Source organism: Trachymyrmex septentrionalis, unplaced genomic scaffold (assembly GCF_001594115.1).
Source record: "Trachymyrmex septentrionalis isolate Tsep2-gDNA-1 unplaced genomic scaffold, Tsep1.0 scaffold94, whole genome shotgun sequence".
Taxonomy (NCBI): Eukaryota; Metazoa; Arthropoda; class Insecta; order Hymenoptera; family Formicidae; genus Trachymyrmex; species Trachymyrmex septentrionalis.
The window spans coordinates 51,058-66,875 of NW_017306130.1; the positions used below are offsets into that span (position 1 = coordinate 51,058).

General features: G+C 29.7%; 1 protein-coding gene across 10 annotated transcripts in view; it reads right to left on the reverse strand.

The window, feature by feature from the left end:
* Positions 1-1,611: 1,611 nt before the first annotated feature.
* The window catches only part of LOC108756091 (mitogen-activated protein kinase kinase kinase 13), a 27,412-nt gene continuing 13,205 nt past the window's right edge, over positions 1,612-15,818 (reverse strand). For 3 of the 10 annotated variants that reach the window (XM_018499660.1, XM_018499657.1, XM_018499661.1), the window contains 10 exons: positions 8,902-9,185; positions 8,369-8,555; positions 8,093-8,284; positions 7,087-7,513; positions 5,279-5,505; positions 4,683-5,115; positions 3,367-3,761; positions 2,833-2,994; positions 2,301-2,499; positions 1,612-1,920 (listed from right to left, as the gene is read on the reverse strand). In XM_018499660.1, the coding sequence (XP_018355162.1) occupies positions 1,789-1,920; positions 2,301-2,499; positions 2,833-2,994; positions 3,367-3,761; positions 4,683-5,115; positions 5,279-5,505; positions 7,087-7,513; positions 8,093-8,284; positions 8,369-8,555; positions 8,902-9,185 (2,638 nt within the window). In that variant the 3' untranslated portion in view covers positions 1,612-1,788. The remainder of the gene's footprint in view (positions 1,921-2,300; positions 2,500-2,832; positions 2,995-3,366; positions 3,762-4,682; positions 5,116-5,278; positions 5,506-7,086; positions 7,514-8,092; positions 8,285-8,368; positions 8,556-8,901; positions 9,186-15,818) is intronic. The other 7 variants (XM_018499667.1, XM_018499659.1, XM_018499666.1 and 4 more) reach the window with 4 other exon arrangements.

Consider the following 15,818-nt stretch of genomic DNA (forward strand, 5'->3'; position numbering starts at 1 on the left):
GCTTATTCGCTAAGTTCCCGTTGTATTGTCTATATTTACAGATACAGATGTATATAATTGTCATTAAGGCAATTTGAGTTTCAAAGCAGGTACAATAGATGGATGCAAAACATCATTTTTTTTCCTGTAATCGAGTAAACGAAATAGTTCGTAGACACATGCGTATGGAACAGAGAGATAGAACTTACAATAATTATTAGTACCAGTAGTTCGCGGAATGAGTATGAGGTTCGCGTGCAGTCCAGTGCTATTGTTGAGCTTCGTTTTGAAACTCGCGTAACCTGCACCACTAATTTTAACTATTTCGCGCAATGCAACTCACTTCTTAAACTATACATTAAATGCTTAGGCTGAAATTAATAAGTACATAGTCATTATAGACTTACGCTCTCTGACTCTTGTTGGCTGTGAAGTAAAAAAAAAGAATTAAGTTTCTTACGTATGAGCATATGTTTTGGAAAATACATACGATAGTACAATATGTACCCTCCTATTGTAAATATAGTAACTTCCGAGGAAGGAAGTTTCGCATTTTTGTATTTTTCCTTACTTTTCGACTTTTGCCTAACATCCTCGTATCCATAATATATTGCAAATATAAAAGATCATACAGGTACAACATCTTTCAATACATGCTTCAAAGACTAAATTGCGTATTATTATCAATTCTCTAACTTTCACTAGACACTTCGACATCGTCGATGCATGCAAATTGCCATAGGCACTTATGTCATAATAAAATTTGTTATCATTACGTTGTACATTTTATTCTGTTTCGAGAGGTTCACTAAATTCCTTTTCTTTAAGAGAATGCATTTAAACTGTGCATGTACATAATATCATCGACTAGATGCTTTCATAACTATGAAGGCATCTTACTATTTACAGCTGCCTTTCCATTTCGTCAAACATAAACATATACATAAGCAGGGAAATATATGAATTCAAAGAGTTGTTGACTGCCTGGATTTTTCAAAACTTATTTCTACAGCAATAGGTATGCACAGTTTGAATTTGATATTAAATTTGTGACTTAGAGTACATATGCATATTCAGAAAAAGAATTATGAATGCTAAATATTAAATATCATGGAAGAATTAAATACATGATTTTTTTTATCTGCAGAGTATACCGGGCACAGCTTATAATTTACATAATGACAATTATTATAATAAATTTAATGAGTGTTAAGCATAAAAATCCCGATGTAGCGATTTCGAATCATATTAATGTAATCATTGCACAAGAAATAATATCCTTCGAAGCAATATCTGGATTTGTTGAACGAAAATTACACTACATCTACACTCATGTTGTATATGCTAAAAAATTTTGCATATAACTCAAATAAACTTGAGCAATATTAATCTGATTTTATAGTAATTTATGTATGCAACTGATCAAATTGGTTAAGGATGCTTTCGAAAACTATTTGAATTTAATAATCAATCAAGGATATAGTCTCAAATTCTCGAATTATTTGCTTATTGAATCATTTGTTTCCTAAATAATATTATATACTTTTTAATATATGTATGTATACATGTTTATATGAAGATGATTATGTGAATGCAAGTATATATATATATATGTATATATATATATGTATGTCAGTATATAGTGTGTGTGTGTGTGTGGGGGGGGGGGGTATGTGTACATATATGAATAGATATCTACAATATGCAACATAAGTTACAGAATGAAAAATGATGTGATTACTGAATTTCACTCAGGCAGTAACTCTAATTTATAAACCGATCATAAATCAGATATATATAAAAATTATACTAATTACTAATCTGTATTCGGCTTTCCATCTTCATAGATCCATTCGCCGGTTGAGATGCAATTGTAACTTCACTGACTTCATCCATTTCCGATTGACTCGATGTGTCAGAAACGTCGTCTATTTCCTTTCTCTATATTTAAATTAAATATATATTATATGCTTTTTTATTATAGGTTTGTATAAAATATATTTGTAAAATTTTATTATCATCCGCGAAAAATGAAAATGTTAAAAAAAATTGTGAAAAATTTACTTTAAAAATTAACTGCTTAACATGTTCATTTATATTTTTTTAAATATTATAATATATCAATCTGTGCAAATGTTCAATTCTCATACTACTATATACATTAATATTTATATGCAAATATGCTTTATTTTCTGCAAAATTGATATATTGTTTTTCGCATGTGGCAATTTGTTTGTAACAATGCATAATAATGTAATAAATTTCTTTATATTTTCTCTTATTATTAATTAAGTATTATTCACTTTACTCATTTTACTTACTTTTTGGGAATGATGTATATTACGAAGAACTCTTTGAACATCCGGATTACTTTCTAAGGTGGAAGTCTGACTGGACGGAGGATGCGAATATTCAGAAGTATTTTCCTCATCAGAAGCTAATGCCCCCTGTATTCTCCCGGGTGTTATTAGTTTTGACCTTCGTAATCTACATCCGGGACCGATTGGCCTCCTTGCGATACTATATAATAATTCAAGGGAATATATTTTAAGACGATTTCTTATTATTAAACGTAAACATTTAAATAGTTGTTAAAATAAACAAAATTGAAAATTTTTTACAAAAATTTATACCATAAAATTTTGCAGAAAAGATCTAATATTTTCCCAAGAAGTTGACAAGATATTATTTGATATACAAGTTCTTATTTAAATTAATTTTTTCACATGTAAAATGTTCAAAAATTAACTTTTAAAAAGTACGAATTAAACTATTATTACATTGAATCTTTTAATATAGCTATAAAATATAAAATATGTGGAAAAATATTGTATTTATTATTGATTAGAATACCTTCTTCGTCTTAAGGAATAATTATAAGTATATCTTGGATCTTCTCCCTCTTCATCTGACCAACTTTCTTCGCGATCATCCGTATTATCCGAAGAAGCTCGTATTTTAATATCGGATTGTTCATAGTGCCCGGATAATTTGCCCGAATCTTCTTTATTCCTACTGTAAAGTTCAAATAATTTAATGAATATTAAATTATATTTATCAATGTTAATCCTTAAATAACATAATGTAATGCATTTTATGCAATATTGAGACAGTCAGGTTTCAAACATTATTTCTTAATGAAAGATAGAATAATAAAATAACTAATAAAAACCTTTAAAGTTTAAATAATTATAAATAAATATATCAAATAAAATATATTTTTAATGTATTTGTTTTAGACTTAAGTATAAGTTATAATGTTTTTTGAATATTATATTATCACTAGTTGGTATAAATACCATCGATTTACTATGTAAGGATTAACAAATTTTTTTTTTTTACAACAAATAAAACATATATTCACGATATTATTATGCCATTATCTACCTATGGGAGAGTATGACATCATCGCCATTTCCATTGTCAATGATAAGACGATTCGCATTAATAATTTCGCTGACTTTTCTGCCGAGAGTTTCAAGATTGTCGTCGTCGCTACAATCCTTCAAACGTTCGTTTCCATTAGCGTTATTTTCATTTAAGTGCTCAGGACTAGAACATGAACTAGTTTGCATCGGATAGTGCGTTTCCGGCAAAATTGGATTCCCATTTAAACATTCCGTCACTTGCTTGTTCAATGAATGTCTTCTGACGAGATCCAAAGAGGATTTTTCTGGTAAAGAAAGCGCTACATTCGCTATCGGGATGTGATCCGTTTCACTGATGTCCAGGATGTCCGTTTGTGTGTGGCTATCAATCAATCTGGCAGGTACCTCTACACTCTATAATTATAAATCATATATTATTAATCATATATAACATACATTAAAAGTTTGAGAAATTAAAAACATATTTTAAGATACGTAATGTAAACTAATTCATCACGGAATTAGATCTCAATTTTCTAACAAAAGATGTATACACTTCCAAATACAAAGTGTATACATTTTTATTAAAAAATTTAAATTTAAGAAACAATATATTATAGGGCCGTGTGTGCGCGCGCGCGTGTGTGTGTGTGCGTGCGTGCGCGCGCGCGTGTGTGCGTGCGATAACACAAATTATAAAAATCAAAGCTTTAAATGATCTAGCTGGATCTTAAATGCTTGTTTGATTCTTGCGTGAATTTATATTATGTAGTCCCCAGAAACGCGCGCCGAAATGATTTGGCGATCTTGAAACACTAACTCTACTAAACTACCGCAGTAATATCATGAGTTAAATTGACTAGCAATTTAACAAATTTGTGATGCTTATTCGCATCTTCGAAACGATCTTAATAATGACATATTAAAATCTGTAATTAATTCTTATTGTGAAAAATATTACCTCGGCCGGGAGTCGAACCCGGATCTCTTGCATTCCGTGCGAGCCTCAGTAGTCTAAAGGCTTAGGACGCTCGTACGGAATGCAAGAAATCCGGGTTCGAGGTAATATTTTTCACAATAAGAATTAATTACAGATTTTAATATGTCATTATTAAAATCGCTTCGAAGATGCGAATGAGCATTACACAAGAACCATACAGACATTTAAGATCCAGCTAGACTGTTTAAGGCTTTGATTTCTATAGTTAAGAAATTAATAATTAATTATGGGAGTATATGAGATTAACAGATTTGACAAATAACAAAAATTGAAATTATCTTTAACATTATCTCTTTAATTATTTATTTATTTATTCGAATTAATTTTATTTTTACCTTTCTCTCACGATGAGGACTCGATCTAGGACTGGAACTCACACCACAACCCGAACCGACTCTACGATGCCTGTATTTACGTTGTTTGAAACTATTGTTTGATGCTAAAACAGTTTCCGGCTGATTGGATTCATTCAGTTGCGTGTACATGGTAGCTTTAACGGGGCTCTGTGGTGAATCCGTAGGCGAAGGAGGAGTAGTAGGCGTCGAAGAAGTAGAGAATTGTACTGTGCCATTCCGTCTGCGATACAGTCTCTCCTGGGCCTTCAATAAAGGACGGACAAGACGTTTCTTGTACTGCTTGTATCCTGTTGATTGTTGTTCTCTCCTGAGACAAACCAGACATTTATTTCCAAATGTGCGACTTTGGTTGCAGTCTTGTGCTATCTGTCTCGTAAGCGCAAATCGGTTATGCAAAGCGATACTGCGTCGTCTATATTTAAAAAAAATTCAAAAAATATAATATGGTACATCTATCATACATACGTTGTAAATTGTACATTGTATGTACAAAATATATCAGCGTGAATATTACATATATAAAAAACGTCTCCGACTCTCTAATTATGTGTAAAATTTAATGATATTTTTCTCACTTTATCACATCTCGCTCGCGTAATTCTAATTGCAGTAAAATAGCGTTCAATTCCAAGTATAAGTTGTTAGTGCGTTCGAGTTTGCGCTCATAGTGTTCCCTGACATCCTGAGCGTGTCGTAATTCATCCTTTCTTCGTCGGATTAGCTCAGCCTCGAAACGTGGATCGGTATTAGTAAATAGTGGCATGTGCTGCATGTGTTCCTGTATTTCCTTCTTCCAAGATTGCTGTAAAAAAATTCCGTTATTATCTTTTGATGATGGCACAGAAAACAATTCGTTATTTTATTAATCATTAAAGTTGCTAAAATTTAAATGTTATTAATTTTATCATACATAATAAAAAAAAGAAACAAATGAGAATTTTTCAATGTGTTTATAAATAATATACAATTAAGATAAATTTATTACGCAATAATGCAATACAATAATGCATTAAAAAAATATATTCTTAAATGTATATTCTATAATATATTCTTAAATTAAATAATATAAAATAAAAAAATATCTTTGCGTATAGGTGAGACCGGGTCTCGTTGGCAGTTTTTACAATTTTGGCATTAGATTTTTTAAACAATTAATTATTATGATTAAAATATGTCAATATGATAGAGAGAACCTTTCTCTACATTTTCATACCAGTAATGATTCTATATACTATATATAGTTTCTTTGCATTAAATGAAATATGTACGGACATGTTGCATTGTAGTCGACCGATATGTGGGGTAAATTGGTACATATATATATATATTTTTTTTTTCGGTTTTATAACGTCTGTCGCCATTGTCTGACACCTCTCATACGTATGCCTGTGGTGTACACGCAGGTCGTATACAGAGCATACGGAACCTACAATTTTAACGCCAGTTTCGAACGGCAGTTTTTGAGGCTTTCTTGGTAATAAATCCTCTTGGTGGTTTGCCAGACCACCGAAGAGGAGCTACGAGCGCGTGAAAAATTCTTTGAATCTGCCTGGGATCAAACCCGAGATCTCTGGCATAGCAGTCTCGTGCACTACGCCATGCTCAAATTGGTACATAACATAGTATAAATTACCTCTAATAATAAACTCTATATTAAACTAACAAAAATATAATAGAAAAGTAATAGAAATAAAAATTAGAAAGTAGATATATAGTTTTTAGTAAAAATTGTACTTTTCAAAGTTATTTTATAATGATCAAATAGCAAAATGTTGTTAAAATAAGTGTAAATTATTTAATTCTACTTCATTTTAATATAGAAATATTAAAATATAAAGCGTTTTGTTAGAGTTAAATTGTAATTAAATGTTTACACATGCGATACAACGAGTTAATCTAACCTTTTCTTATGATATGAGCCAACGCACCTCACCCCTGCACACTGTCCGATTTTAATCATTTTATTATAACAAATTACCATTGTTAATGAAAATATCGTATTGTATACTAACAATCACTTTTCTTTTAACTAATAATACATCGCTTAGATTGCTTTTGCAAGCTGAAGGACATTAATACGAAATTATAAAATGCTCAAAAATTTACTTGTCTACTCTTGAATCAAACTTTTTTCTTTTTCTATTGTAATATTTGTTTGATTTAAATAAAACTTAGGGAAAAGTACCTATGCTGTGAAAGAAATATTTTACAGTAACTTTTCTATTGTTTCCTTTATCATAAATATATAAACGGAACGCAATGCCAACGAGACCTGATCTTCCCTATGCTTTGCATAAATATTGTATTTTATTATTATTATCATATAATTTGTTTTTAAGTTTAAATTTCTGAAATGCATTATGTTGAGAAAAATGAGTCCTACCTGTGCCTTAAAATAATCTTCGGGCTCCGTAGAAAGTACATCAACAGCTGCGATAGCGAGGTGCATCTCAATAAGTTTAAAGGAAGGCCTGTTACGTGGTTTGGCCGACCAACACTGCTTAACCAGTAACCCATATCCCTCCGGACAACTGGTGGGAATTGGTAAATGAAGAGAATTGCTGCCCACTCCCCACATAACAGCGGAGGAATCCACGTCTTTGTAAGGTATTTCGCCGCTTAGTAATTCCCATAGTACGACGCCGTACGACCATATGTCTACTTTTTCTGAGCATGGCTCGTTCCTGATTACTTCCGGCGCCATCCACGCCACCGTACCAGCAAAAGTCATTTTTGTACTAATCTCATTCCACTGTCTACTCGTGCCGAAATCACTGATCTTCACTATTTCCCCTTGTCCTATTAGAACACTAAAAATACGATAATTTTCTACAATTGTTGGATTTTGGATGTACTTTATCTACAAAAGGTTGTTGTCAATTCGATTTATATCAATCTTTATCTCTAATTCTTTATATATATATATATATCTCATATATAGATATCAAACTATGTCCCATTCATGAATTAGTTAATAAACGAGAATAGATTGAAATACCTACGCATTCGAGCGAATGTTAAAATAAATCTTTTTTAATCCGAATGCATTTTTATTTCTAGGAATTGCATAAAGCATATTTCTATGCTATTCAATCTAAAAATAATATCAGCCTTTTCTATACCTCGTGAATATTTTTCAATTCAAAATTATGAATAGAAATGCAGTTTTTCAATCCAATTGAATCCAATTAAATTCAATTGAATCCAAAAGAAAGATTTTCTTATTTAAAATATGCATTCGCGGATAAATAAAATTTCATTTCATTTTAATCCATTCTGATTTACTGGGTAGCTAATTTTGGAATCAATTTTTTCTTTTCTTAATGAAAATGTTAATAACCATATTTTTTCAAAAAATTTCAATTATATTCATTTTATTGTTTACTTACTTTGGACTTTTGAGATCTCTGTGTATAATTTTATGAGCATGAAGGTACGCCATCCCTACAGCAATTTGTTTTGACCATGACACCAATCTAGCAGGAGGAACCGGTTCTCCAGCTCTTAGAAGGTCATATAATGGTCCGAATGGACAAAACTCCATTATTATGCAATAGCAAGGGGGTTTTGTACACACTCCTCTGCAAACATCACGTGAGCATTTAATAGTAAACATTTTATAATTCGACTTATACCTTAATATTATAAAAGAAAGTGGGCCTTACTTGAAATGTACAATATTCGGATGATTGAGTTTCCGCAAATGGCGTATGTCAGTCTCTTTCGGTTCCTTTACCTTTTTAACAGCTACTATTTCCTTATTTAATTTACCACTAAATACTGCACCTTGAGCCCCAGATCCGAGCCATTGCAGCTCGCTGATTGTTTCGAAAGCTATCTCCCAATCGTCTGCTAAAAAAAGCAGTTCGTACAAATTTTTCTAAATGTAATTTACGAAAATCTTTTCAAAATTACAATTATTATAAACATTTAAAGCAAAAAATCATATAATTTATAAATTTTATTTTAAATACAAAGTTAAATTTAAAACTAATCTTGCAGATTATATAGATTTAATCTATTGTTGCTTCGAATGGTCATAAAACTCATTAAGAACAATGATTATAAGGATAATAGCCATTAATTTCTACGTAAAATACAAAGTTATACAAAATATTTAAGATTTTCGGCCCACTGCCGCAACTAATTTCAAAAGAAGAGAAAAAATAATAGATAAAAAAGCCATATTGAAACTTACATAACTTACTTGAAAGACCTTTGATTTTTTCATTAATAGCAGCCTTCGATAGCATGGTCCAAACGGGACGCATGCATCCCAAGATGCCTTCGACCCAACTCGATCGTTGAGAATCGATGCTTTCCGTTTCGGGAGCGCATTTTGTTGCGGCGTCGCTGGAGTTACTCGCGAAATTGAGGTGATTACTATTGGGCAATTGAACCTCACGCAGTTCGGTGATTAGCCGTTCAGGGCTTCCCGCGATTTCACTCAGCTGAGCCAGTTCCTCTTGGATGCATAGCATGCTGAAATTTTATGTATATTACATATTTCTGATAATGACTGACGCAAATCATTATAATGTACATTATTGTAATGGACATTTATCACAATATATTACGCTAATATTCGAAATAAAGTCTAGGTATCGAAGGTAAAAGATTTAAATTAATCGATAATAAAATTCCAATGTATTATGCATAAGGAATGCATACTCGTACATATGTTCCCAAGCAAGTAATTGGAACTCACAATTAAAACAATCGAAATAGGCAAAATTAATTAGGAAATTAATTCGATTTTCACATATGCTTTGTTTCTCAGTACACGTTCTTTGAATATTCAGAAATGAATAGAATTACCTACTGTAAATATTCGTAACAACATAGATATATTATCTCTACTACATATTGTATTTATATTTCAATATAAAAAATTATATATTATTAACACGTTTTATTAAAAAAGATTGATGAAATAATGTTTGATTGTTAATGTAAGCATTCACTATAAATAGAAAAATATCATTCAAGATATATTAGACGTTTACAAATTACGATTATTTAATTTATGATAAACGGTTCTAAATAATATATATATTATATATTTTTTTAGAATTTCTCTTCTATTAGAAATTAATACACATTGTATCATTACAGTAAAAATTCTTTTCTTTTCCTTTCTTATAAATTTTGGATTTATTTCTCTTTTAATTTATTTTCTCCTTTTTTTTACAGAATAATTTTTATATGCAGTGTAATATAGCAAAAGAAATTTCCATATTTTTGCTGTTTTCTTGTCACAAATGAGAAAATAATTGACTCAAGAGAGCGAGAGATTTATGTAAGTTGCATTAAGAAATCCACAAAAAGAAAAATCGAAAATTTATCTTTAAGCGGACCGATGAACGATAAGAAACGACATATATATTGCACGCCAGTGATATCAATCACCGAATGATCTTATTCAAGCTAATATTCAGTAATGGATTTTCGATTATCTAAGTTCGATTATCTAAGGTATACTAGACTAAGGTCTGAGTATTTAGAGAATTAGACTATCTATACATATAAGTCTCAAAATGCCAAATTAAATTGCATTTATAAGTCTCAAAATTCATCACTATTAATATTCAATGCGTTGTTGAATACAGCTGCAACCGTATTTAATTGATATCATTAAGTTATTATTGTTATTATTTATTTTTACCAAATAGAACACGCGATGTCGATACAATTAAAGATATCAAATACTGTTGCCGGAATCCTGGCATTTCACATCAGTTATCAGCTATTTGATCTGCGATAACAAGTATACTAATAATAATTCATATAAATAAGTTCATAATAATTTATTTTTAAACATAATGATCAAAGTAAGATATGAGATGTCACCTCGATATAAAAAACTTTTATAAATTTTAAAATTTATTCTAATAAATTAAATTTTTTACAGACAAACAATACAATTTTATTTCTCTTTGTGTTATTTGTTAACTCTTATTGCTAGTATAATTTCCTCTTTTCTTCGAAAATTCACTTTATCACTGTTTCGCCTTTGTGTTTCAAGGACCGTTCAAAAGATGATATTATAAGATAACAATTGTATTGCCTCGTTCGCAGACGTCTTTTCAAGGCTACACGTGGCAAAAGGTTTGCGTTTGTGTCAATGACTTTTCACAGCTAACATACTTAAGTGGTGGACATATTTATCTATATTTTTCTTTCTCTTGATGAATACGCTCATATCGCAAATACGAGAAAGTTTTCATTACTCCAAATTGGACATCAGTACTTACGTATTTACAGAAGAGGAACACAAAATACTTAATTAACCTCTTGAGAGACGAATTTTCGAAGATTAGAAAAAATTATTTTATTTGATGTTTTAAATGTATTTATTTAAAATATAACGAATATAAAACTAGAATATTTGCTATTTTATTTTTTGTTATTTTTACTATTCTCTAAGGAATATTTGCTTCCAATAGTACTGTACTTCGCTAAACAGTCAAACGTTAGGTAAAACTAAACCTACATATATGTGCCAGTATCCCTCAAAGGATTAATAATAATTTTTATAACAGATTCTTCGATTGTTTTTTTTTCTCTTACTGAGATATTAATACTAAGAGCTTCTTAATATAATATAATTTTTTAGTTGAAGATGAAAACATTTTGCAAAGAATAAATTTTTGAGTTTTTATGATTTCAAAGATAAAGAAAATAAGCGAACGGAACATAGCTTTGTGCCCAATATTTTTGTCAATAATAGCTAGCTTTTGTTTAAATTCAATTAAATCTTTTTTTTTTTAATTTAATTATAATATAATATATCTAGATGTTGCGTATGAAAAATATGTTAGTCACTGTGCATAAATATGCAAAAATAACTCTCCAAAAATTTTTTCTACGAAAAATAATTAGCAATAAATTTGTTAAAGAATTTCTCGGGATTAAACTTATTGAACATCTTATATACATTAATATTGCATTCGCATCTTGGAGATTATAAAGTCCACTGTTATTTTGACTGTATCTACGATGCAACTTTTCATGCCTAATGCAGAGATTAATATTTTACCGGCATGGTACACCAATAACGTTATCGGATGTTTTATTCGTTACAAACCGCAGCTAAAACCTTTGAGCTAAACAACAATGTAGAATGCAACACGAATATCGATTGCACTCTTTACGTCGCAACTGCATTACACATGTACCTATAGATATATGTTTCTAAATTTAATTCTCGACTGATAGTACGTCATGTGCTCTATTAAGTTCTTTAGTGTCTCATAGACAGATTCTTTCAAACTTTCATCTTTTTTCAAATGTCAAGTAGACACACGAAACAAAAGTTTCGAACAATTTTTCAATAATAATATTTACTTCACCTTTGTCCAAAGAATATACAATATTTATGTATCATAGAAATACAAATATATAGATTTATTTAAGTAAAGTATATATGTATCTTTATCTGTATCAGATTGAACAATATTATTTGTATTAATGTACACGAGAAACGGTATGGTTCGGATATGGTCATATTATGAATTCCTTCTTTCTTAATTTCTTTTTTACATATTATATATTAAAATACACTACGAAACGATAAAATATGTAACAAACATTTGTTAGTTTTGGATTATTTCAATATAATAAAACCGTTAATAAATAGTTAACTTGAGGCTAAAACAATTCAATGATAAAACTTTATTTTTATAATTAAATAAAAACAAAGTTTTATCATTGAATTGTTTTAGCCTCAAGTACTTTACATAAATAAATCTATATATTTGTATTTCTATAATACATAAATAAGAGAAACGCATTCTTTGCTTCTAATCTATTTAAGATTACATTTTCTTAAACACAAAAGAGTTTAAATACAATTTTATCTAAAAAATATATTGATTATTTAGGAATAATCTAAAATTTAAAAACAGAAACAGCAAAAGAAGGAAATTTTTCACCTTATCACTTTCTTTTTAACGTACAATAGTAAAGCTGTTTAAAATTTTATCGAGATTTTACAATAATTTCTTTTAACATACAATGGGTAAAACGATATCTAAAATAAAAAGCAGGAATTCCATACACGCGTCAAGAGAATTACATAAACAAGTCTGAATGTTGTGTTTAAATTGATTATCAGCTGTTGATTTTATTGATAACCAATACGCGCGCGAAGAAAAACATCCAAAGTACGCGATAATTTTATTCAAATGTAGGTATGTATATGTAAGGGATAGTCCCCGACTCTATAATGGAAGTAGAACTAGCCGTCGATCGCATCGTGAAAAATATCAAAATCCGATATATAGAACTGACTATATTTTCACGCCACCAACGTTATCACGTCGCGTGCTCAAACTATGACAGTATCGCTTGTTATACATATTATCGCTATATATCGTAGAATATCAGTTGTATTCATTAGATATGTTAATTACTGCTAAAAGTCTGGTGACAAAAAATTTTGATCTTCTAATTGTAAGCTCCCAGCACGAACATGTATCGAAACTAAAAAGAAAAATTGAAAGAAGGTATAAAATTGAGAGCAAAAAAATCAGGATTGGGTTACTTTTTTATTTTATAAAAGTAATTTCTTTTGTCATCTTTTTTTGTAAAAAATAATTCATTACTGTTATTTGTGATTTTAACAAGTAATATTTGTTATCATTATCAATATAAAAAGTAACGAATCGTATAATTTCTGTCATTTTTTTACCAAATTTTGATGACTCCTTTTTTAGAGTGGCAATAATCTTAATCATTAATTGACTAATTCAGCATAATTTATAATGATTAAAATAATTGTGATTAATTGCAATAGTCAAACATAACACTTTCTTTTTTTAAAACTCGTTAATGCACATTCCATACATATTTATTGTACATATATAAAGGAACGATTATATTCATTATCGTTATCCAAAAAAAGTAACTGCTTATCATTAACGTTACAAATAAGATAATATAAAGTCGTCGTTACCCAGTTATTACTTAAAAAAAAGTAATTGTAACGGTAATGATGTTATAAATAATATTCTAACTCTGGGAAAAAAAATTTTGTTTCGGTAAAAAGATTATATTTAGATATTAAAATATTTCGAATAAGAGATATATTTTTAATATTAATGCAAGTTTGATTTTAAGATAATTTTTTATTCCTTAATGAAAAAATAAATTGAAGTTAATGTATCTTTGAACGATAAATTAGCAATTAAAGATAAAGAGTTTAACCTCAAATTGTTATTTTTATGAAAGATAAATTGTCACGCTAATATTAATGTTTCAATTTTAATAAGCCCTAAAAAGTGAATTCGTACGAGAGAGAGATAGAGAGAGAGAGAGAGAGAGAGAGAGAGAGAACTCAAAGAGTACAGCGCCGTCATCCAGTCAACAAATTAAAAGAAATGAAATAGTGACTACTTTTTAACAAAAAAAGGATGACAAAAAGTTACCTTTTAAATATTGAAATAGTACTAAAAAATGACATTTTTTTCAACAAATTTTTAAAATAATTTAAATCAGTTGAGCAAATAAAAATAGTTATTCTTATTTTCCTGTTTTGAATAGGTTAACATATAGTAAATTTTTTTTCATAACATGAACTTTAAACGAAAAAAGCCATTGAACAGTTAAGTTGAAAAATGGTTCATTTTAAAAATAATTATCCAGCAAAGAATATAAATCGAACATAAATTGATTTCTGAAAGTTTGTACGGAAAGTTTGTCTAATAATTTGTAGTCTTGTTTTTGTAGTATATAATTTTAACATTAAAATTGCATATTGAAATAAATATTTTTTTATTTGACAATTACAAATTAATTTAATATTTTAAAATATCGGACAATGAAAGTTCTCGCAAAAGTTAAGTTTTGTTATTTTATTTCTAACTGGAAAACCATGTCGCTTGTCTAGCACTCAGTACGCAAGATGCAAAGTAAAGCCCGAATGTTTATGGGATTGAGAGAGCTTGCGTACAACTGCGTGAGAATGAGATTGTATGCCAATCAAGATCGTCAATTCGGACAGATCGAATGCGATTGACGGGCATTGAATCTCCTTGTGAAATGTTATCTCACTCGCACTCAGCGGTGCTCTGTGCGTGACATGAGAAATCATACGACATTCATCAGACCCTACTAAACTGATGCTGATGTAATGAGCAACAGTAAAAGAGCATTTGTTATCAGACGAGATAACGAAATGTAACATTACTTATAATTTACAAATTTCAGATCAACTCAGGAAAAAAAGTGACTGCAGTGATTCATTTTAAACGACAGTGACTTTTATTTTAAAAACTTTTGTAAAAAAAAAAGTGATATGAAGTGATTTAAAATGATTGAGAATAGTAGCGCTGTCGGAGTGAAAGTGGCCTTGGAAACACGAGCGACACTGCCCGTGACAGAGGATTGCGGCGATCGCCGCGACTTTGAGATAAAACGATTGTCTTCGGCATAGCCTTCTGTTATCGTCCTCCTCTCGTGAATACCTACATAAGAAGCTGAGCGTAAATGTACGTAAATGTACACGCAAGAACCAACATGCAAAACGAGCGAATCGAACAAATGTGCATAGTATGTGCATGCACGTTTACCGTGGCCTTCGTATCAGCTGTCTGCTGGCGTCACTCAATGAGAGGCGTGCTGATCGCCGTAAACAAATACACAGACTAACGGCGGACTGATAAATTCTTTACATTATCTAGCATTAATTATATTACGTCATATAACATATTACTCTTGTCTTTCTTTTTCAATTTTACCTTGTATCTTATTGCTACTTATTTAACGAGTTAATTTCGATATATTATTTCCCGTGTTATTCCACATCTAATGTAATAAGCGTCAACTGAGCACGTCGTATGATAATACCGTCTATACATATGTATAATTGTTTCTTTTATATTCCTTTAATTATTCTTAATTGCATACATTTCATATAGATTGTTGACTACTTCCTTTTTTAAAAATATAACAAAATATTGTAAATATTATTAATATTTCTATTTAATCACAAATTTTTATATTTCAAAAATATTGCTTAATTTAAGCAACTCCTAGATATAAAAAACGCAGATTTCATTATATTATTTTTTATGTTATATAATTTAAAATAAAAAGTTTTATGAATTATACATT